At 43.4% G+C, this 20852-nt stretch overlaps 1 protein-coding gene across 4 annotated transcripts; it reads right to left on the bottom strand.

Moving 5' to 3' along the window:
* Positions 1–107: 107 nt before the first annotated feature.
* Positions 108–19202, bottom strand: ATP6V1C2 (ATPase H+ transporting V1 subunit C2). Of its 4 annotated transcripts, none has more exons than XM_039715594.1 (13): positions 19068–19202; positions 17964–18181; positions 16763–16830; positions 11366–11451; positions 7242–7336; positions 6443–6534; positions 4719–4817; positions 3599–3667; positions 2583–2675; positions 2091–2184; positions 1699–1796; positions 1083–1212; positions 108–269 (listed from the first exon to the last, which is right to left on the bottom strand). In XM_039715594.1, exons 2-13 carry the CDS (start codon positions 18090–18092, stop codon positions 174–176), a joined length of 1149 nt encoding a protein of 382 aa, XP_039571528.1. In that variant the 5' UTR covers positions 18093–18181; positions 19068–19202; the 3' UTR covers positions 108–173. The 4 variants fall into 4 exon arrangements, with proteins under 4 accessions (XP_039571528.1, XP_039571530.1, XP_039571531.1 ...); XM_039715596.1 differs by having other exon boundaries at positions 19052–19185; XM_039715597.1 differs by having other exon boundaries at positions 19131–19158.
* Between the last annotated feature and the right edge of the window lie 1650 nt (positions 19203–20852).

The following is a 20852-nucleotide window of genomic DNA, read 5'->3' as shown; positions in this document are numbered from 1 at the left end:
ACTATGAATAAGAGAGAACTTTTATTGTAGTCACTGTAAAAATTACTAGAAGTGGTAGGAAAATCATCCTGCTACAATATCTGCATTTTAATTTGACTTTCAGCAGCTAAAGATTGTTTTACAGTAACATGACAGTCTTGAAAATGAATAGATGAAGCTTGAGCAATTCTTCTTTAACTGCAGTCAAGAAGACTGAGGTCAATCTTGAAATAGACATAAGGATAGTATTCTTGATTACTCAGTTGTAACCCAGGGATGTCCATGCCAGGCTGCAAAAGGAAGTAATGGCTTTAGTACCAGTAAACCTGTGCAGTTCCAAGCTCCAGGGGATTGCTTCTGTGCTCCTTCCCCAAGGTGCAACGGAGCTTTGTATGTGCCGTGCTTAATGTGGGGAATTCACCACTGAGAATCTGCTCTGCTCCTTGTTTCAGGCTGTCTAATGTAATTAGCATTGAGAATTCATGCCCGTGCTGTTATGAACTTGTAGCATTTTTGTGTGCTTCAGCTCTACAGCAACTCATCTCTGTTCTCCCTTCGTGCAGTGGGACCCGTGCTTGCTGGTTTTAGGCTGCTTTGAAAGGCCTGCTAGCTCATTTATTGCTTTAGCCTAAATTGTTTTGAATTGTAATTCAAGATATAGGGAAGGAGAAAGCAAGTACTGCTCCTTGTTGAAGGCCTAGGATATTTATAAATATGTCAGCCTTTTACAGGGGACAGAGGTGTGACAGTCCTAGGATTTAGTTTCAAATTAATTTTTCTTGCTTCTGTTGATCTGAATGTTTATAGTAGATTTTAAGCTTTTTATGTAGAGGAACAGCCATAACTGAGCAGACCTATTTTGTTCTGGTAGCTGTAAACATCAGATGCTTCAACAGAAAACATAAACAATCTGTCTGCATCTGCATTGTAATCTGAGCCTACCCTCATCCAGTCTGTAACCAGCTGGGATTAGAGCTGCATCCAGGACTCCTATCATTGCAAGATGTGAGCAGATGCATGCTCTAACCCCAGGACAGTGGGAGTGTTCATTCAGCTAAGCTGAGAGAAGCTACAGCATGTGCACTTGCAGTCCAAATACATACATCCATTATACTTGCTGCTGCAACTTCATCCAGGTGTTTGAAGACCACGTTCAGGACGTCTCTCAGGCGCTTCACAGACTTCCTGTTTGGCTGCAGGAGCATGGCTTGGAAATTCACAGGGAGGCCATACCTCGGAACACAACACACATTGTTGGTATGGCCTCGGAACACAATGTGTGTTGTTCCGGAGGCCATACCTCGGAACACAACACACATGATCATCTGCTGGGAAGGGCCAAGCTGTCTGCTCATGCCCTTCTCCCTCCTCAGCCTCCAGGCATGCCCACTTGTGGTGTGTTGCAGAAACAACGCTGCCTCCTTATTGGAAAGCATTTTCTTTCTGAAGCCAAAAGTTAACTAAAGATTGTCTTTCTGTTTTCTCCTTCCCTGTAAGTGCCCCCAAAAAATCATTTTTTATCAGATTCATATGTCACTTTTTTGGTGGACATCTGTATTGTCTGCTGTGAGCTCCTGGAATGAAGTGTGTAAGGCATACACCTTGAGCAAGGCAAAACAAGGTGTGTAAGGCTTCCTCCCACAAAGGAACTGCACCAGGAAGAGAGCTGTACATTTTGACTTCCCCAGGATTCTCTGCCTGCACTCTGTGTTTACTCACCTCAGGACAGATTCAACAAAAACTCTCAAGGCTTTCACGTGAATCCAAGCCACAAATGCTTCACTGAAGTTCACCTTCAGCCAGCGCAGTAAGGGGCCCTGTGAGACCAGAACAGTGCTGTGATCCCCTTGCTGAGTGAAGCAGCTCCACAGCCAACACTGCCACTGAGGCCATCATGGGCTGCTGGGATAGTTCCCAGGCAGCCTGATAGTGGCTCCCAGTCTATCAGAAACTCAAGTGACCTTGGCCAAATCATTGTTATTTTTCCCATGCCTCAGTTTTGTGGGCTAAATGGAGCTCACCACAGACAGCTGGAACCATAAAGCCATTTCTGAGAGAGGTTCTTAGGCATGCTGGTAGCAAAGGCTGCCAACTCACAAGGTGCTACTTACATATTGTTGTTTCTTGTCAGAAGCTAGTTTCATCAGCTCTTCCTTTTCACATTTCAGTTCCTTCTCATCATAATAAAATTCTCGAACCATGAACCTACAATTGAATGACATTTGCTCTCGCAAACCTTAGTCCAGGCAATATGTACACTCATTTCTTTTTCCCCAGGAGAAGCAGGTATGGGAGGTTGCTAGCCATTTAACAAGTTAAAGTATGTGGAGGGTAGGAGTTGAAATCACCCCCAGAAAGCCAGCAGAATGAGAGCAGAAAGGGCAATTCCAGGATCTGTAACTCTGAGTTTAAAGAACAGGATCACTGATTCTGCTACCACAGCTCCTTCCCACCCTGCCTTCTCAGTGGCTTTAGGACCAATGGAAATGCAAGCAGTCAAGGAGTCCTAAAACCAGTGATGGATTCAGCATGCTGCACACACAACAAGCCTCACCTGATCCTCATCTCTTGCTAGCCTGCCCTGCCTAGTCAGGGCTTCTTACCTGTTCTCCCTGGCTTTGGCCTTGAAGTCATCCATCACTTTTCTAAACAGGGTCACAGTGAAGAGTCCTCCCTCTGCATCCTCAGCAATCATTCTGTGGGAGGGAAATCCACTGCTGTGATTTGACATGACAAATCCCTTATGCCTTTTTTACCTACCTTAGGTTTCCCTTTTGCAATTCTTTTATTTTCATTTATTATTCTGAACAACACCCTGCTTTTTGAAAACTGCTGTGACAGAAACAGGGAACAATACTTTACTCGCACTGGCTACTCTATCTCAATGTAAAACTCAATTGGTTTAGTTCCTGAGTCCACTGTAGCACACACACATTCCGCCTGCCTGATTTTTCTGTGTTTCCTGGTAACATTCCCTCCTTTTACAGGCACTTGTGTTTTTGTGATAGGCGGTAGACAAGACAGCTTGTTTCTTCCCCTATGCTTTCCACCTTGGGCATTTCAGGTAATACCATGGTCAGCTCATGTGCCCTGGACTGGATCTCATAGTCTGCATGAGCTGAGAAATGGAATATTTAAGTCCTAGGAAAGAATTTTTTTACCTGAGGTGAAAGGATGAGTTAATATGGCTTTTGCTAGTGCAAATGACAGTATGCTGAATTATTCTATCCTACAACAAGAAGCAATTAAAAATGCAGAATTAGTGTTTAATCTTTTTATAAAGTACTTTCCATAAAGCTCTATGTGATTGCATATGTCTGAACTATACCTCAATTAATGTAATAAATTGCCTGTTTTACAAAAAAGAAGCAATGGTCTTGCTGAAAGTAAAAAGAAATAGATTACTGGAAAAGGGAAGCTAATTGTAAAAAAACAAACCTCTTTTCTTTCATCTGTACTTTCCTTCAACAAACTAATTTCTATTTAAATTGCAAATACATTTATGTGGAGCCTGTGCATTTAGACTAGTGATTTCCTCTAGGATCCACCAATCTGAAGGGCTGAAACATGACAGGGATCTCTGAAACAAACACAGAGCTTAATTTGGAATTTCACTTACTTGGTGGAGCGAGGTACTACCATATCTGAGAGTGATTCATAGGTCTTCTGCCACTGTACGTAGCTTGACCTTTGAGCAACACAAAACAAAGCACAGTAAATAAATACTATATACTGTAAAGCAAATGTTGATATATGTAGTTAATTAAGCTAACAACTTAGGGTAAAAGGGTTGAACTCTGTGCTCGGTTATGTCATTAAGATACATTAAGCCTCTCCTATCCTTTCCTCTCCTTGTCACCAGCTGAGGAGATGCTTCCCTCAATGTTACACCCTCAGTCTTCACTTTGGATCTTGGCTTAAGGAAGGGTCAATATCAGGAAACTGATGGTGAGAAGAATGTGGGATATACTTCCAGGCTGCCACACAGTGTCCCATGCTCCAGGACCCCTGCACAAGCTGCTCTGGTCCATGGGTAGCTGTGCTACATCTGCTATGTAGCACAATAGCAGATCGCAGAGCTGATCTGGTGCTAGACTGAATGCCAGCCCTGTGAGAAAGGGAACAAGGGTATGGTAGGAGTTTGCAAACAGAGAAATCTCTTTTTAGTGTTAATAAACTCACATAATGAAGTCAACAAACTTACCTCAGATAGCTTTTGCAACCTGTTTTTCAGAGACAGAAGAGTGATGGTGCTGTACGTTTGTTGGGACAGGGCAATATAGACAAGAAAAGTTTTGTGTAGTGCTCTGAGGAGAACATGGTGTAACTTCCCATTGTTAGCAGTCATCCTGTGTATGGCCACTTACAAGGGCACAGCCAGCAGAGAGAGATTTTGAGTTGAACAGGTCTAATTCCTTTTAGAAACTGGCTATGCTGCAGTAAAAATCTGGGTTTCTTTTAGCTCACACTATTCCTATCAGGAGACTGAGCACCCACTCGTTACTGTGAAGAACCTACATGCCAATTGTCCTGCTCCAGCTTTGGCACAGTCTTTATCTCCCTCTTTTGTGCTAGCACCACTCTTGGCAGAAATTGTTCTTTCTTCTTTGCTAAGGGCTCCACCTGTGTCCCAGCAGGGCACTCCTGAGCTGCCCCAAGCTGACCCAGTATCACTGGTTCTGGTGCTTATGTCTGGGGCTCAGTGCCATTCAGGGTGTGTGCCCACACTGTTGCCTTACTTTGGCACCACGACGAGCAGCGTGATAAGATACTCGGAATTCAGAACAAAGTCTTCTTTGTGCACAATGTCTGCCAGGGTCCGGGTCAGCAGATTTCCCCTGCGGTGAAGAAGACAAAGTAAAAATAACAGTAGCAGAAACTCAGCAGTGGAACATTGGAGACATTGTGCTGCGGGTGGAGATGCTGATCTGTGCTGGGGGAGAAGAAGGCCCAGAAGGAGGTGGGTAAAAGACACAGCTAACTTCTTAAATGGCTGTTTCATTATTTTTACTGCAACTAAAAGAATGAAAAAGTAACTAATACTAAAGGGCACGATATTGGTGTGGCCAGTTTATGCCTATTATGTAAAATGACACCATTCTGCTGCTATTGTTTTTACAGTAAGGGTGTAAATACTTGAGAAGTGCACATCTTCTCCCAGTCATCGCTGCCTCTTGTGGGAAGCACCTGCTCTCTCAAGAAGCCTGCTGAGCTGCTTGTGTGACTGTGCTGCAGGCAGAGTGAGCCATGCACGTAGGGACCGAAGCCATCACAGCAACCCGGCATTCCTGGACTGCTGTGGACCAGCACACAGAGACACCTCCTGCTGAACAGCAGCCAGAGCAGCAGTCTCATGCACAGGTGGGACCTGCAGGAGGTCTCCAGGATGTCTCCACACACTATGCCCACCTGATCACATTAATTCCTAGGCCATGTAGACAGCCAGGGCTGGCTGTATGTGGCTGGAAAGCATTAGGTGTGAAGAGGAGATGCCCTCTCTGTCACTGGGTATGAATGAAGAAGGACCTAAACTAGTAGTTTTGGGTTTGAGATTCACTGGACCAGTCTAAATATTAACTAACTGGCTGGTAACTTATTAGATGTTTGTTCAACCCAAGCTATCTGACCCTGGTGGGCACTTGAAGCATTTAAAGATGGATGGAATGATGACAAGGAAGATTGTCCCTGGCCATGAGGTCTCCATTCTCCTCCCTCCTCACATTGTTGGAGCCCTGGCCAGCAGGCTGCCAGCCTGGCTGGCTGCAGTGCCAGGGAGCCACCTGTGCCCTGGGCCCAGTCCTGAGCAGGAACAGTGGCACATATGAGCATGTGTTGGATGAGCACAGCATCACATCATCATCTGAGTTGTTTTAAATTTACTACTTACTGTATTTTACCATTCTCCCCAGTGATATCCTAGAAAAAAACCCAGGTATCAGCTCTGACATAGGCAAAGACCATAAGCAGATGAAGACAGGAGAGAGAACATTTGGGAAGCCTGAACAGTGCATTACCTGAACCAACAGAAGGAAAAAAAGAAAACAAAAATATAAGTGGGATGCTGGTGAGGTTCAGGATCAAGGTAGACAGAGCTGTTTCCTATGGGAGCTTTGCAAATGCTGTTCAGAACATAGGGCACAGCTCCATGTGGCAAAGGAATCCACCAGTTGACACAGCTCATCTAATTTCTGACTCCCAGAATTCACATCAGAGCAAAACAGTTGTCTTTTTCCAAGATTGCCTGCTCACACTGTCAATAAAATCCTATTAGGAACTTGAGTCTCCTTGAGCTGATTTTGAGATATGCTGACCACACCAGCTACCACCTGTTTTCACTGGGTCTCCAAATGCTCAGCACGTCCCAAAGCTGGAAAAGTTGTTCCCACCAGAACACAGCAATGGGTGTGAGCACACACTGCCTGCATTTCAGCCAGCAACAGCATCCCCAGTGCAAAACACTTACATAGTTTTCTTCTCCAGGCTTTGCAAATTTCCTTTAATGTTGTTGTATGCAGCTGATCGGGTCTTCAGGTCTGCTTCTATTTGAGTCACTTGCTAAAACAAAGTGAAAAAAGGGAGTCAATGCAGTGCTTGAGGCCTTCTTCTCACCTCTGTCCCACAACTACCACCTTAACACAGAGACACAGCTGCCAGCTCCCCTAAAACCACTGGCCTGTGGCCAAGAGAGACCCAGGGTCAGAGCTCCCCTGGGTAAAGCCCTCTACAGAATGTAGGGTTCAGTCAGCTGTTGCTGTTGGTGTGCTAGAGCTGTACCCAAGGGGCAAGTTCATGGTTTTATTTATTACCTATGTTGAACAACAATATATTATGCCTTTCTGAATGAACTGACAGTGTAAATAATTCATTCAGCCTGAAGGTTTTTGATTTAATGTCAGACTAACAATCTCATGAAAAACACCTCCGAACTGGAGAATAATATGGCAGTATGTGAAAAAAAAAAAGAAAATTACAATGGAGGGGATTAAAGTGCAGAAAACATATTAAACATATCAATGTACTCTAGTGAATTTGATAAAGTGCCATATACTTACAGACTGGATAGGTTTCAATATAGGTATCATTACTATTGCAGTAGAAAATAAAACAATATTAACTGCTTCAGTACAAAGTGTGTAATTCTGAGCTTGTTCCTTCCCAAACCAAAGGCAAAGGCTCCTGTGCCACCATGAGAGGAGGGATCACAACCAAGCAAAAGACATGCTTCCCCATGCTGACATCTTAAAATCTAGAGTACAATTTACCTTTGCTAATGCTTCTGATATATTCTTCAGCGGCTGCTTTATGGGGTATTTGGCCATGTCCCACTCAAACCGTGTCAAGTAGCTAATTAGGTCAACTGAAAATACAAAGAGAGGCATGAAAGCAGATAGTATACCAGATGGAAGTTCAAGCTTTGGGGAGCAGCCCCCAGCTATAGCTTAGGCATAGCTTATATTAACTTCAGAGCAGAAGCCCACTTCTCAATTCTTATAGAGCTTTGATCTAGATAAAATATGCCCCCAGATCCTATGCCCCATCTAATCAACTTCCTAAACATCCCCAAAAGTTAAAAGTTAAACCAAAAGTATTTTCTGCATTACACCTAACAGTACAGACAAAGTGTAAAATTATCTGTATCAGTGGGACACAGCAGTGTACAGCTACTCTTCTTCACAGTAAAAACAGTTTTATGTAATCTCAATCTATATTTCTGCAATATGCCTGAATTTAATCCAGCAACGGCTATCAGAAAAATAGTTTGTGCCTAGGATCAGCAGTAATATTCAGGGTTGCTGAGAGCCTGACCAAAGGTACTAAGTCCGTAGCAGATGTCACTTCTCTGTGATTCAGTCAAGTGCTCACTAGAAATCAAACAAATGCAGGTGCAATGAGGAATTCCTTACTGGCTCTGCACACAGAGGTCCCCATTTCACACAAAGCTAGAGACTATTTATATAATACATAAATCCAGTCACAGCATCCAAGAACAGAAATTCACAGCAAGGACCTGTGCATGCAACCCCCAAAACAAGGCACCCTCAGACCACAGGGACCCACAGCATCTCTCCAGAATGAAGGGGAAATAAACACATACAACACCCAGCTCCTAGACCAAGATTTTCCTATTTCACTGTTTGAAGATCAAGGGCTCTTAATGTTAGGAAACATTAAGGCTTAGTACATTAAGGTATCAAATAAAGAAGTCTCCTCCAGCAGCTCATGAAATCAAACAGCTCTTTGTCTGAGTCCTGAGAGCCTTTGGATTCTGATCTCACCACTACATAGTGTTCTTGCAGACCTTTATAGGATGGGGTAAAGTCATGCATCCTGCCACAATGAGAAGGGCTGGGACTGCTTCCCAGAAAGTTAGGGAGACAAGGGGAAGGCAGCAGGCAGGGTCTCAAGGTCTAGACAAAGAGGCCTAAAGGGTGAGCTTCCTTCCAGACCAGGAGGGTAGATATGGAGAATGTCTGGGAAGTTGCTCTAAGGTGATAGGGAGCAAAACAAGCTCAAGGTGCCAAGTAAAATGACATGCATGCTGGGGCCCTTCAGTGTTCTTTGCTGCCCTATTCAGGGTGTGAATTCAGTCCCACAGCAAGGTCTGGGCTGGAATTTGAAGTTCAGGGGAAAACTTTTTGAACCAAGTTGCATGAGAAGGAATGTGAATAACTGTGTAATTGCCATACTACCAGGCTGAGGGGACTCTGCGGTCTCATGTGATACTGAATACCCTTGGCAGGAGAGCACTATCCTTTCCATGGGCTTCTCTCACCCCACAACAGAGTCAGTTTACCCTATTAGATTTCCAAAGCACGGAAAATCTTATGTTAGGAGAAATAGGCTTCTTAGCAAGAGATAAACTGCCTGGAAGGCAGAGAGCACTTGCCATGGCAGTGTTCTCCCCCTCTTCCAAAACCACAGCTGTGTCAACGTCCCTCACATTCAATGAACAAGAATCACAGGGCAAAGATCCAACCCTTCCTGCTAATATCTCATCAGGAATGAGCAAATTCTCTTTCACAGGGAGGGTGTAGAAAAGGGACAGAACTGCAGAAGGTTGGAAGAGCTATGACACAGCTGCTGCATGCACAGTTCTCTGTTGATGCTTGCTTGTGATTTCTGTGGGGAAGGCAGAGAGGTCAAAAATACTTCAGCAACAAAGTTCACACAGCATTTTGAGCACAGGGTACACAACACAGAATCTCTTCTAAGCTCGTGTGCTTAGGCTTTGCAGACACAGGCTCTTTAAAGACAGACACTGATGGATTTATAGCTGATGAGATACAAAAGTTCCCTGAAGAACTTCACATATCCTTTCTATCCTCACATTCCTTGAATCTCAGCAACATCCAGATGTTGAGCAGTTGAGCACAGCATGAGTTCTCAGCCCAGTTTTTCAAGCTCAGTCCTGAGTGAGCTTGCCAGTGCTAGCTGGCACTGGTGCGGGTGAGTTAAGCAGCCTAATCCTGGGGATGGCACAAACTGCTGTGAACACTCTAGCAGAGCTGTGTTTAAAATGCCAAGCAGCCCCAGCACGCTGATGCTCCTGGAATGGCACTCCTCATTTATGGAACCTGATCTAATCACTTCTAAAAGGCTTCACACAGCTACCCACCCAGGAGAGGTGATTCCTACCAGCTCACAGCTGCCCAGGGAACCCACAGCCTGCAGGTCTCATAATCTAACTTACACACCAGTCTAAAATGCAATATTAAATACTTCTTATCCAAAACATTCAATGCTTCAAAATTGTTATGCTTCCCATTTTGCTTTGTTTTGGGCTCACTATAAAGAATGGAGTTATTCCACCACTTACCAAATTTTAAAATTCATTTAGGGTTAACATTTTAATAAATGGAAGATAATTTGGTATGAATGTTTGAAGAAAAGCTTTACTTACATTTCAAGAAAGGTTGTTTATGCTGTTATGATATATTAAAAGTTTCTACATTACATAAGCACACATTTCCCTCTATAAGAGAGAAATTTGCATATGGCTGCTTTCAGCTGTTGTCCACTGGAAAGTTAAGTATCTGTGTATGTGTGCAAGTTCATGCAACTAAAAGTGCTGTATTTTTAGTATTTTGCATTCTTTTCCTAAAAATCTAGCAAAAAAATGTTTTAGACACACAGAACTACCAAACTGCTATTGGGGTTATATACAAGTGAGCTGAAGTCAGCGTTACTTAAAACCAACTTGGGATGGTCAAATAGTATGAAACAGGACCATACAACAAGAAATCATGTCTTATAATTTTGTTTCTGATTTCACAGCGTCGAGGAAGTCTTCAACTTTATAGTTCTTTTACTAATCAGAAAGGGAAGGAGGAGGAATTAGTCCAGTAAAGTTGCTGATGCTTATGAAGACTGACACTGGAATATATCAGGGGAATCCTCATATACTAAAGCTGACTTTTAAGATGCAGTCAGTAATCTTAAAAAGGTTAATGTCCAAATTTCAATATGATTTATTTGGATGACCAAACCCAGACAGAGGAATTGGTAACACATGCAAGTAATTTCCATGTCCTTCTAATACAACACATGCAGAGCTAATAGGGGAAAAAAAAGGTTTAAAAAGGGTAAACAAAGGAAATTAATGAAACCTGTTGTTTCTCAAGTCATAGGGATATCGTGATCAAGCTACGAGGTTGTTACTTGAGAAATCCATCGTAACCTGATCACTGTACCTCTACAACCAGACCAAGACTTGTGTCTAGCACTAATATACACAAATGCATGCATGTAACAACACCACAACCATCAGTCCTCAACATACTTTGGAGACATTTCATTTTATCCTTTAGCCCTGAAACACAGTAAATGGAATTATTGTATTTCTTGAACAGTTGTACCCTCAAATATCAGTTTTATATCATTCAAGGACATTTCTAAAAGAACTTCCTCCCCATCCTTTATTAATACAGGTCTGAAGTACAACATGGCAGACAAAGGGAGATGGAGTATACACTCTTAGCTTATCCAAAAGCATCATGCTGTAAGTCTGTAATCAGCATGCATACCACATCCAATTTTGTTGTATTTTTCCAGAATATCTGGGGAATGCAAATTACTGACAGATCACTGACAGTTGTCACAAAACCATACAGAATGAGATTTAGGTGTCCTTAAGAAATCAAGCCCAGGCAGGGCACAGGAATGTGCTAAGCCATGTTAGGAGTGAACAAGGATGTATCTTACTTTCATCTTCACTCCAAAGTTAGCTTCTGCTGAGAAAAATGGGAGCAGGCTAGACATATTCTTATAAAATGTTGCTGATGGTTGTCCTTTCTGAAGTGTGAGGGTTGCAATTCCACATATTCATATTCTGAAGCAAGCAAAAGTAGCATCAATGTATTTAAATTCCCACATTCACAGCACGTACCTCCATTGGCCAGAAGATTTTCCTGGACTTTATCTTTTGAGTCCTCCATTACTTCTCCGATGTACTGGGCTATTTTCTTTATTACGCTTAAGTGTAACAAAAGAAACTTTATTAGTGAAGAAACAAAATTATTACAAAACAGCTTTACTGTGATCTGATAAACACAGAAATGGCCAAACAAAACACTTCTGAAGCAAGGCAGGTTAATTTGCAATTCAAATGATAATAAAAAATCTAGGACACAATGCAGAACTAAATGTCTTACCTCTAAATACACTGATCTCTGCAAAAACATAGGTAATGTCATTTTGCCTGTGCTCTGGACTTACAGAATATCAAGATTCAGTCTTCTGTACACTCATTACATGCATAGCAGAAACCAGAAGGCAAGAAAGGCAAGAAACTCATGTTTAAAACCCCGAAGGCGATGAAGGCAAAGGAGGCTACATATAGACACTGACTAAAGATCTGTTCCATAGGATGCTAAAGAAATCCTGAGAAAAGGCTCACTGAGAAAAGGTTCTCATATAGACACTGACTAAAGATCTGTTCCATAGGATGCTAAAGAAATCCTTAAGGCTCACTGAGAAAAGGTTCCCAGAAAATACCCAGGGAAAAATAGCAGTGTTATCTTGCTCGATGAGAAATTTCTTTCTTATTTCTTTTCTTTACAGGATTCTTTCTCTCTTCTCTTTTAGCATGGTGGACAAGACACTCCTTTAAGGCGTAGGAGTGCTAGATTCAAATCCTTCTGCCCAGCCCAGAGTAGTGATTTGTACAGAGACCCTCCTGGAGAACACAATCTCCACTGTGCCACTTATTCTCTACTCATTTCAAGAAATGGATTACTCAAGTCCCTCTAGCAGTAGTTCCCCGTCTCTCCAGTCAAACTACCTGTTTAATACAGACTGCAAGACTTTCTGGTTAAGTATCATTCTGGACTCAAAAATATTAGTAGAATTTGGCCTGCAGTTCCCTAACTGTCCTAGGTTGACTACATCTTGTACAAAACCCAGCAGCTACAAGGTTACTGCCTGACCATTAAATTGGCAGAGACACGAAGTGGACACAATCCTTGGCCTTGTGACAGGGAGTGTAACAGCAGGCTTCATTTCTGCTTCATTTCTCTTTCTTTCCTTACTGAGAGGAGACTTCAGCTGCAGATGAGCTGGAGACTGAAAGGGCATCCACAGTGCTCGGACATTGTGTTACATGATTTGTAACAATGTGTTGTTGTGACCAATCCTCTGGTTTTCAAGAGCAGAAAAGGGACTTTGGGCCAGGTATACATACCAGGAAAGTGTCAGAGAAGAAGATTTTTCTTTCATATGTTGCAAAGCAGTTACATCTATCTTTGTTACTGCAAAGAAACTTAGAGTCTTGGGAAAGGTTTTCCAGTCCTATGACAGGTAGGAAAAGTCTGAGATTGCTGATGCTGCCAAGAATGCAGTACTCAAAATTTGTGCTGTTTGGGGTCAATTCAGTCTGAAGAAGAGAAGATCTTGTGACTTCAATACATAAAGGGCTCCTACAAGAAAGTTGGACAGAGGCTTTTTACCAGTGCCTGTAGTGACAGGACAAGAGACAACAGTTTTAAACTAAGAAAAGATTTAGACTGAACATAAAGAAATCCTTTACTGTGAGGGTGATGGGGCACTGGCACAGGCTGCCCAGGGAAGTTGTGGATGCCCAGTCCCTGGAAGCATTCAAGGCCAGGTTGGATAGGGGTTTGAGCAATCTGGTTTAATGAAAGGTTTTCCTGACAGAATCATTCTTCTCATGACCCTGGACAGATGCAGTTCAGAGTGCCTGTAGGAGGAATGTATACCACTGTACTCCAGTTCACATCCCTTTCTCAGAGCTGCTGCAGTGTTTCACCACCTGGCTGCAGCCCCGTAGGGACCCAGCAGCAGCTGAGGGTTGTTGGAGTACAGCACATGTTGCCCACACTCAGGCTGTGGGGGGGTTGAGGGATCCAGACAGAGGTTCCCTGACAATTGCAACCTTGCCAAGCACTTCTGCAAATTTCAGCTTGTAGATAGAGCTGGTTTTTGTTTCCTTCCTGATGCTCAAAGAGCCCAAAGGACTTGTAACAAGGCAGCAGTTGATAAAACCAGCATAGCAGGAGGCTAAAGACATTATGGAGAAAGCAGTTCACAGGGACATGTATAAACCAGGAGCTTCTCCAAAGGGCTTGAGCTGCTTTCATTACCCTTGAGTGCATCTGGTGGCTGATCTGACAGGTGGGAGACAGCCCTGGCCTCTCTCCATGGATACAGAGGGTGGGACAGGTGTGTGCTCTTTTACCTGACAGTCCTACCTGCCCAGAAACACTTGGCTCCCTTCCCACCCACACATCCCGTGGTCCCTGCAGCAGGATACAGCCACACTGTGTGTAACACACTGTGCCAGAGGAATGTTCTCCAGTCCTGCCTTAGCCGCTGTGCCTTGCATTGCATCCTGTGAAATGCAAGTGGGATTCACTCACCCAACATATTTCCCATGCAAAGACAGAACCTATCCCCTCCACACCACTGATGTCTGGGGCAAATGACAGGAATCAGAGCCCTGGAAGAGCCCCACTGACTACACTGACATCCAACAATGGACAGTTTTCACAGCCAAGTATCAGATCTCTGCTTTTAGACAAGATGAATCCCATCTTGAGCAAGTATCATGATCAAATGATACATTATAAAAAGAGACAGTTTCAGCAAAACTGCTTCAAGAACTAGTAATAAAAATCTGTAAAGGGAATAATTGCATTTAACCTACTATTATGTCTTGAGGTGTTTTGCTTCTGCAATGGCTGCAATGTCATTAGCTTCCAAAAAAAAAAGAAAAAAGTCTAACACTGTAAATGATGCTGAGAAAGAAAGGGTGCTACCCACCAGGCTTCCAAGACACTGCAAAGAGCACAAGTCCTGCAATTTGAGGCCTCTCCCAGGTATGCCACTGACCAAGGACCAGAGAGAGAACCTCCGGGTAAGAGTGACCCAGGAAACTGTCAGCTTTTGAGAGAGCTCCATGCTACCACAGGATGACATGGAAAAACACTCCTCCTCCCTGTGTAAATAAATAATAAAAGTATGTGGAAACAATAGCTCCTGCAAACTCTTGCCCCTTCTCTGCTGTCCTGGCAGGAGGCAGCGCTGACAGGTTTGCACTGCCTGGCTTTACTGGCAGCTGTGTTTATCCAGCAACAGTTCAGCAGGCAGCTCTTTCACAGAACATAAATGCTCAGGTCATCTGAACAGGCTTGTAACCCTCTGGATGCCATTTACTTCAACCAAATGCAAGTGCTTGTGGCTTGAATCACAATTTAGACATAAAATCTGAGGCATTCATTTAATGCAAAATGCTTTTGTATGTCCTTGTGGGACTCAATCTGCTAATATCTTTGATTATTCTGTTATTCTCTGTTACTACTCTAATACATTTTCCAAAGCATCTTTCTTATTTTTAAATCTTGTTAATCTTTCCTGATTATTTATCTTGACAAGCAAATAAGACAAACAGGAATACTCCTTGCCTCAGCAGATTACAGTGGAAGGGCCTCACTGATCCCTTTGCTCCGTGTCTCTAGAGCCCATCAGAGGGTAAGAGTCATTACTGGCAATAAAGGGACAATTAGTGGAGTAAAGTGGTGCTCAGCTTGAACAAGCAGCCCTATGGTGCTGGCAGGTAAAGAGAAAGGTGTCAGGAGTCAGTGAGCCTAAGGAGCTCCTACTGACATTTCACTTCTAACTCCCCTCTGCACTCAGCTTTTCAGAACTTCTAATTCTTCACAAAGCTGGGAATTAGCTCTGCCATTCTGAAAAATCAGTTCTGATGATTGCTGGCAGCTCTCAAACCCAGATCAAAAGCTGGGAATTAGCTCTGCCATTCTGAAAAATCAGTTCTGATTGCTGGCAGAATCACAGCTGCTTCCTGTCTGCTACCCTAACTAGAGACACAGAATCACAGAATATTTTGAGTTGGAAGAGATCCACAAGGATCATTGAACACTTTCCATTAGAACAGATAGCAGGTATGGGCACTGTCTCTCCCCAAATTTGCCCCCATTTCCACTTCTTCAAGAACCTCTGCAATTGAAGAAGAAGCTGGAATATGGTACAAAGAATATTTGGCAGTATTTTTGGCAGGGTCACAATGGAGATGGTTTTGTTGATAACTTAAGTTGCTCTGTCTTGCTTAAAGTCCTGAAGAAGTAGTATGGCTTAGTTTTAGGTAGTTCTGTGAGCAGCAAGGTTTTGGACTCAGTGATGGTGATGGGTCCATTTCAACTCAAGACAGGAATCCTATCCATGATTATAAAAGATCAATCTTGTGTGCAACCCAGAATTATCACATGCAACCATTCTAATACAATCCTTGTATAGCACTAGTAAAATCACAAAAAAAAAATGCTGTGGAGAAATGTATTCTAGCAGACCAACTTTCAGCTAAAGTGCCTAGCATAAATGCAAACAGTTTATGTCAGGGTTTCTGTATATCTTTGCCACTGCCACACAATGATCTATGAAAGGGTTGAGCATATTTAGACAAGAAAATGCTTATCAGTCTGGATGGGAGAAAAAAGGCAAAAAGACCCAAAGCTAATGCATGTGTCTGTGACCAAAACTAGGTAAGCTGCCAAAGCAAAAAGTAGAACAAAGCAGAAAAACCCAGCAGCTTATACCTTCACTGCCTCAAAGTCTACCTTGTGCCAAGAAGTATCTTAAAACCCATCATTTTCTCAGATTGCTGTGCTACATTATTCTTTTGTGTGCCCAGGTCAGTTTGTCCCAAAAGGCAAACTTGGTAATTGTCAGCAAGGAGATCATGTGAGTCATTGCTTAAGCAGGTTTGATGCAATATGAGTCAATATTCTGTTTTTTAAGAAGTTTAAAAGCCTGAGAGGGAGCAGTCTGTACTTCATTCAAAAGAACATAATCCTTAGAAGCTCTCTATCTGGCTGAAAAGGGATAGAAGGTTCAATAGAAATATTCTGTCACAACAAGATCAGGGAGGGCTTCACATTCTCTAAATGTTGTTTTATCTAGTTTCTGGATGAGGTGGGAGAATGTTCTTTAAAAACAAAAACACAAAACAAAATAACCCCACAATCCAACATTTAAAGCAGTTTCCTTATGAGAAACAGCTTCCCTAGCACTTGAATGGATTGCCATGCTAACAAAGTTACCATGGATATAATTCAGCTAAATTTTAAGGAATTATCCTTTATTCGTGATAATTCCATGACAATCAAGACAAGGGTTAAACAAAGCCTATCCACTTTAGTCCAGTTGTAGTCCAGCCTGAGCTGAGTCAGACTGAGGTGAACACAAGGACATACCATCCCATAAAAACAATGTCTGTTTCTCATTTGTAGGTGGTAAATAAGATCTATTTTACCTTTCAGCAAAGCTATCGAGTTTTCCCAACTCATCTGACAGACCAACAAGAGCATCCAGTGTCCCCACCTGTGCAAAAGACCAGAAATAGGTGAAAGATGCACAACTCTGTCTAAGGCTTTTGTTGGCAGAGCCTTAAGAAGCCTGACTTGTCCTTAGTACACTTGTCCTTAGTGAATTTAACAGGTTTGGCAGAACTTATTTACTTGGTGGAAAATACAGCAATTCCTTTACCCAAGAACTAGGGCATAAAAAGTCATTTCCAATAAAGGAAAAAAGTATGTGTAGTCTCAAGATTACACGTCAGTGTCTTTCTTCCTGTTTTCACTTCATCCTCTAACATCAAGCTGCATAGAATAGTATTTAACCAGACAAAACAGTGACTAGAAATGCACACACACAAACAAGTCAGATGTACTAAGAGAACAAAGGGAAGCAGTACTTATTCAATAGGGGGTGTCTGTCTGTGTTCTGTTATTACCAAAGCAAGTCTCTCACAAAGCCATTTCTGACCAATATCTGCTTTTTGAATCACTGTCAGTCATAACCCCATATTTATGGTATTGCAACATATTGCCAAACCTTTTCTTGTAATGTTGCCAGCTCAACATTATGTAGGGTCAATCTAAGGGAGAAGAAACAAATTTTATGTAGAACAAATAGAATGCAAATGGGCATCTTCAGATACTCCAAATGCTTTACTGCCTTCAACACAGCAGACTCTCACCACCACCAGTGGGGTAAGGTCCACAGACGATAAAAATAAGGTCCATGGAGGATAAAAATTATATCAGTCTCAGGTGTGCATACAAAAAAGCAACACTCTTCTCTGACAGTAGTCTTGCTGCCGTGGCTGTGGACAGTCAGCTACTGCCTTTGCATTAGCAATCCATGATGCACTGTGCTGTATGACTGATGACTAGGAGCAAACTGTACATGGAATGCAATGCAGTTATTTAACATCTCGCTCATGTTCACTTTTTATACATCTATCTTTCCAATGTGAAGCTCAGCTTCAAGCACAATGATTTATTTCTCTCTGGTCAATTTTCAATTGCCTGAACACAACTCATCCCCCAAGCACAGTCTCTTTCCACTCTCTGCATATTATCCCATATAATAAATCCCATATCTATCCCAAAAGTCTTTAGCCCTGGCTAATGCTGCTGTTTTGCCCATTCACAAACCCCTTCCTCACTTACCTTTAAGTCTGGAATATGGAATTTACTGTTGCTGGACAGGTTGGATTTAGATGTCACAGTGTTCATTCTCTCCCACGCCTGCAGATTTGTTTTGTCTCCTGGGGCAGAAATTAGCCAGAACTCCGACATGATCTAATATTTTCCCTTCACTGCTGGTCACTGTAGCAACTCAAAGCAGGTAAGTGGCTAAAAGAGAGCCACACAAAATGTGCTCTTCCCTAGGAACAGAAAGAGAACAGATCACTGATTTCTTTTCTTCAGAAACACTAGCAGAGTGAGTCAGTTGTGTGTCTCAGGCTGAAATGGAACATGACCTTCTCCAGAATGTCACGGAAAGAGTGTGGCTGCTCCTTCCTTCTCAGGACTGTTCCATCCAGTTTCTGCATGAAGAAATGAAGCTTCCTCCTCCCCGTTTCCCTCCCACCCTGTTCCATTTGCCTTGCGCTTTAAGTTCAGTGCCTACTGGGGAGCCTGGGGGCTTCACCAAACCACTCAAAAGTAATAAAGAATTTCTGCTTGATAAATAGTCTCTCTTAAATTGTTGGACATTTGCAAGGAAAAATTAAAGCAAGACCTCTGTTGAACATAGAGGCTGCAAAAGATGCCACTGGCAAGACGGAATATTCCTCTCAGTGTTTTTTTTCTTCCCAGGCTCGATAGGAAGGAGCTGGAGGAAGGCAAGCCCTGGCGTACAGGGACGGTATCGGCAGAGCCACTCGGAGCAGTGCCGAGAACAGAGGGACAACTACTGTGGTGCGAAGCAGAGGTGAGGGCAGGAGAGCAGCTGGCACCACACCGCAATCCTCCGTTCCTTGCCGAGAGCTCCCGCGGAGCATCCCCGCACACGCCCTGCTCTCAGGGGCGCGGGACGGGGCAGGTGCGGCACTCGCCCCTCGGCACCCGCGCCGGGCCCGAGCGCTGCCAGCGCGGCTGTCAGGGCTGCCGGGGCTCCGCGGGGCACTGCCCGCTGCTTTACCGGCCCGGTGCTTTACCGGCCCGGTGCTTTACCGGCCCGGTGCTTTACCTGCCTGCTGCCTCTCCTGCCCGCTGCCTCACCTGCCTGCCGCCTCTCCTGCACGCTGCCTCACCTGCACGCTGCCTCACCTGCCCGCTGCCTCTCCTGCACGCTGCTTTACCGGCCCGCTGCTCTCCAATCCGTTGTTTTACCGGCCCGCTGCTCTCCTGCCGGTGCCGTGCCTGCCGCTCCCGGTGCCCGCAGCGGCGGCCGGGCAGGGCAGGGGCGGGGCGGGGCGCAGCGAGGCGCGGAGCGGCCGCCGCACCCGCGGGCGGTGCGAGGGGTCCAGGGCTCCCTCCCGGAGCACAGGGGCTGCTGCCCCTGGTGCCCTAAAAGCTCTGTCACAGCTCTGACCAGGACAGCTTTGCATCTCATTGCTGTCTTTTAAACTGGCGCAAATAATGCAGAAGCCATTTGTTTTTATTAAACAGTGGCTACTTTCAGCAAGTCTGAAGCTTTTTGAACAATTAAAGACTTCTAGGAAACTTTTGTTTGCAGGACTTCCCTAAGTGCTTCATTTAACAAATATGCGGTGCAGGACTCTGCAAAATAGCGATGCTTGCGTTCCTGGTGATGCTTCTTCCTTCACGTGTAGCTGTGGCTTTTAGTCCTTAGCAAATCTTGAGCTTGTCTTACACTGCCTTAAGCTTGGTTAAGACATTGGGAGTATTTCACAGGTTGTGTGGAATGGTGTTCTCCAGGCATTTCTAATCCAGGCATGCTCTGAAGGTAACAAGTGTCTAAACACTTGGTACCTGTCTCTGAGAGGCATCTCTGCAAGGGGGAATCCAGCCCCCTCACTGGGGGTTATCCTGTTCTCATCTTCCAGTTGAGTCGTCTAATACTTAAGAATACTTGTCATACTTAGGCAGTCTCTGCTATTACTGGGGGCTTATTTTCTTCCAAAAAATGGTGTATTTTTAACTCATGTTTCTCTGTAACAAAGGTAAATGAAACCCCTACAATAAATCAAACAGAAGGATGCTCTTGGTTTTCCACATGACCTGTGGTAAACTGAGAGGGTTTGAGATGCTGGGGCAGGCAGGTCTGGTCTTGCACAGAAGCAGAGCTCTTGACACTTCCAAGGGATGGAATAAAGACCCCTAAAAGATTTAAGTGTCTTCAGCAATAGGAAGAAGCAGCTGATGCAAGGCATCCTGAATGATGTCATGTAAATAATGCTTTAGGCAGCTAACGTGCAGGTCAAGGTCTTAGACCCTAAATGTATAGATTCTTTAGGTTAGCCAAGGATTCATCTTCCTCTACTTCTCTTTAACATTTTTTGTGATATATAAAAAAGCAATACATGTGTGGAGGAGGAGAGTCTCTATTGAAAGCATTCCAGAAAAAGACACTGAGAGGATTTGTAGCTGAAATAACCATTTCATAGGGATTTTTTGTTTGCTTGTGGGGTTTGTTATTTTTTTTCCTTTCTAGGCTAATAAAACATTTAGTTCTCATAACTGCTATGATTCTAATTCTTTTTAATCATAGTGTCCCCTAGGACATGCCAAGGGTTTTCAAGAAGTTATGGGAAAAAATTAACATATTAATCTGTGAGATGGCATTCACAGAAGTTCAGTTCTCATAACTGCTATGATTCTAATTCTTTTTAATCATAGTGTCCCCTAGGGCATGACAAAGGGTTTTCCAGAAGTTATGGGAAAAAATTAACATATTGATCTGTGAGATGGCATTCACAGAAAAAGTGATTATTGTCTAATCCTTCTTTTTTGTTTGTTTCTTTAGACTATATATTTTAATAAGGAAAACATATTTAACTGATGCTTACGTATCTACGTCATATATATCTTTACCCACAGCTTACAGGTCTGAAAGGCACAGTAGACCTGATCACCTAGATAAAGCAGCTC

This window comes from Passer montanus, unplaced genomic scaffold, assembly GCF_014805655.1.
Source record: "Passer montanus isolate IOZ18808 unplaced genomic scaffold, ASM1480565v1 scaffold34, whole genome shotgun sequence".
Classification (NCBI taxonomy): Eukaryota; Metazoa; Chordata; class Aves; order Passeriformes; family Passeridae; genus Passer; species Passer montanus.
This window is presented reverse-complemented; position numbering and strand designations above follow the sequence as displayed.

What these genes read in the sequence shown, in the direction of transcription:
- ATP6V1C2 (XM_039715594.1), bottom strand. Translation starts at nt 18,092, where the DNA reads ATGTCGGAGTTCTGGCTAATTTCTGCCCCAGGAGACAAAACAAATCTG. An exon ending in AGCCTGGAGAAGAAAACTAT is followed by an intron (nt 4,818 to 6,442) that starts GTAAGTGTTTTG and finishes TCTTCACCGCAG; the next exon opens with GGGAAATCTGCTGACCCGGA. An exon ending in GCCAAAGCCAGGGAGAACAG is followed by an intron (nt 2,185 to 2,582) that starts GTAAGAAGCCCT and finishes ATTCAATTGTAG; the next exon opens with GTTCATGGTTCGAGAATTTT.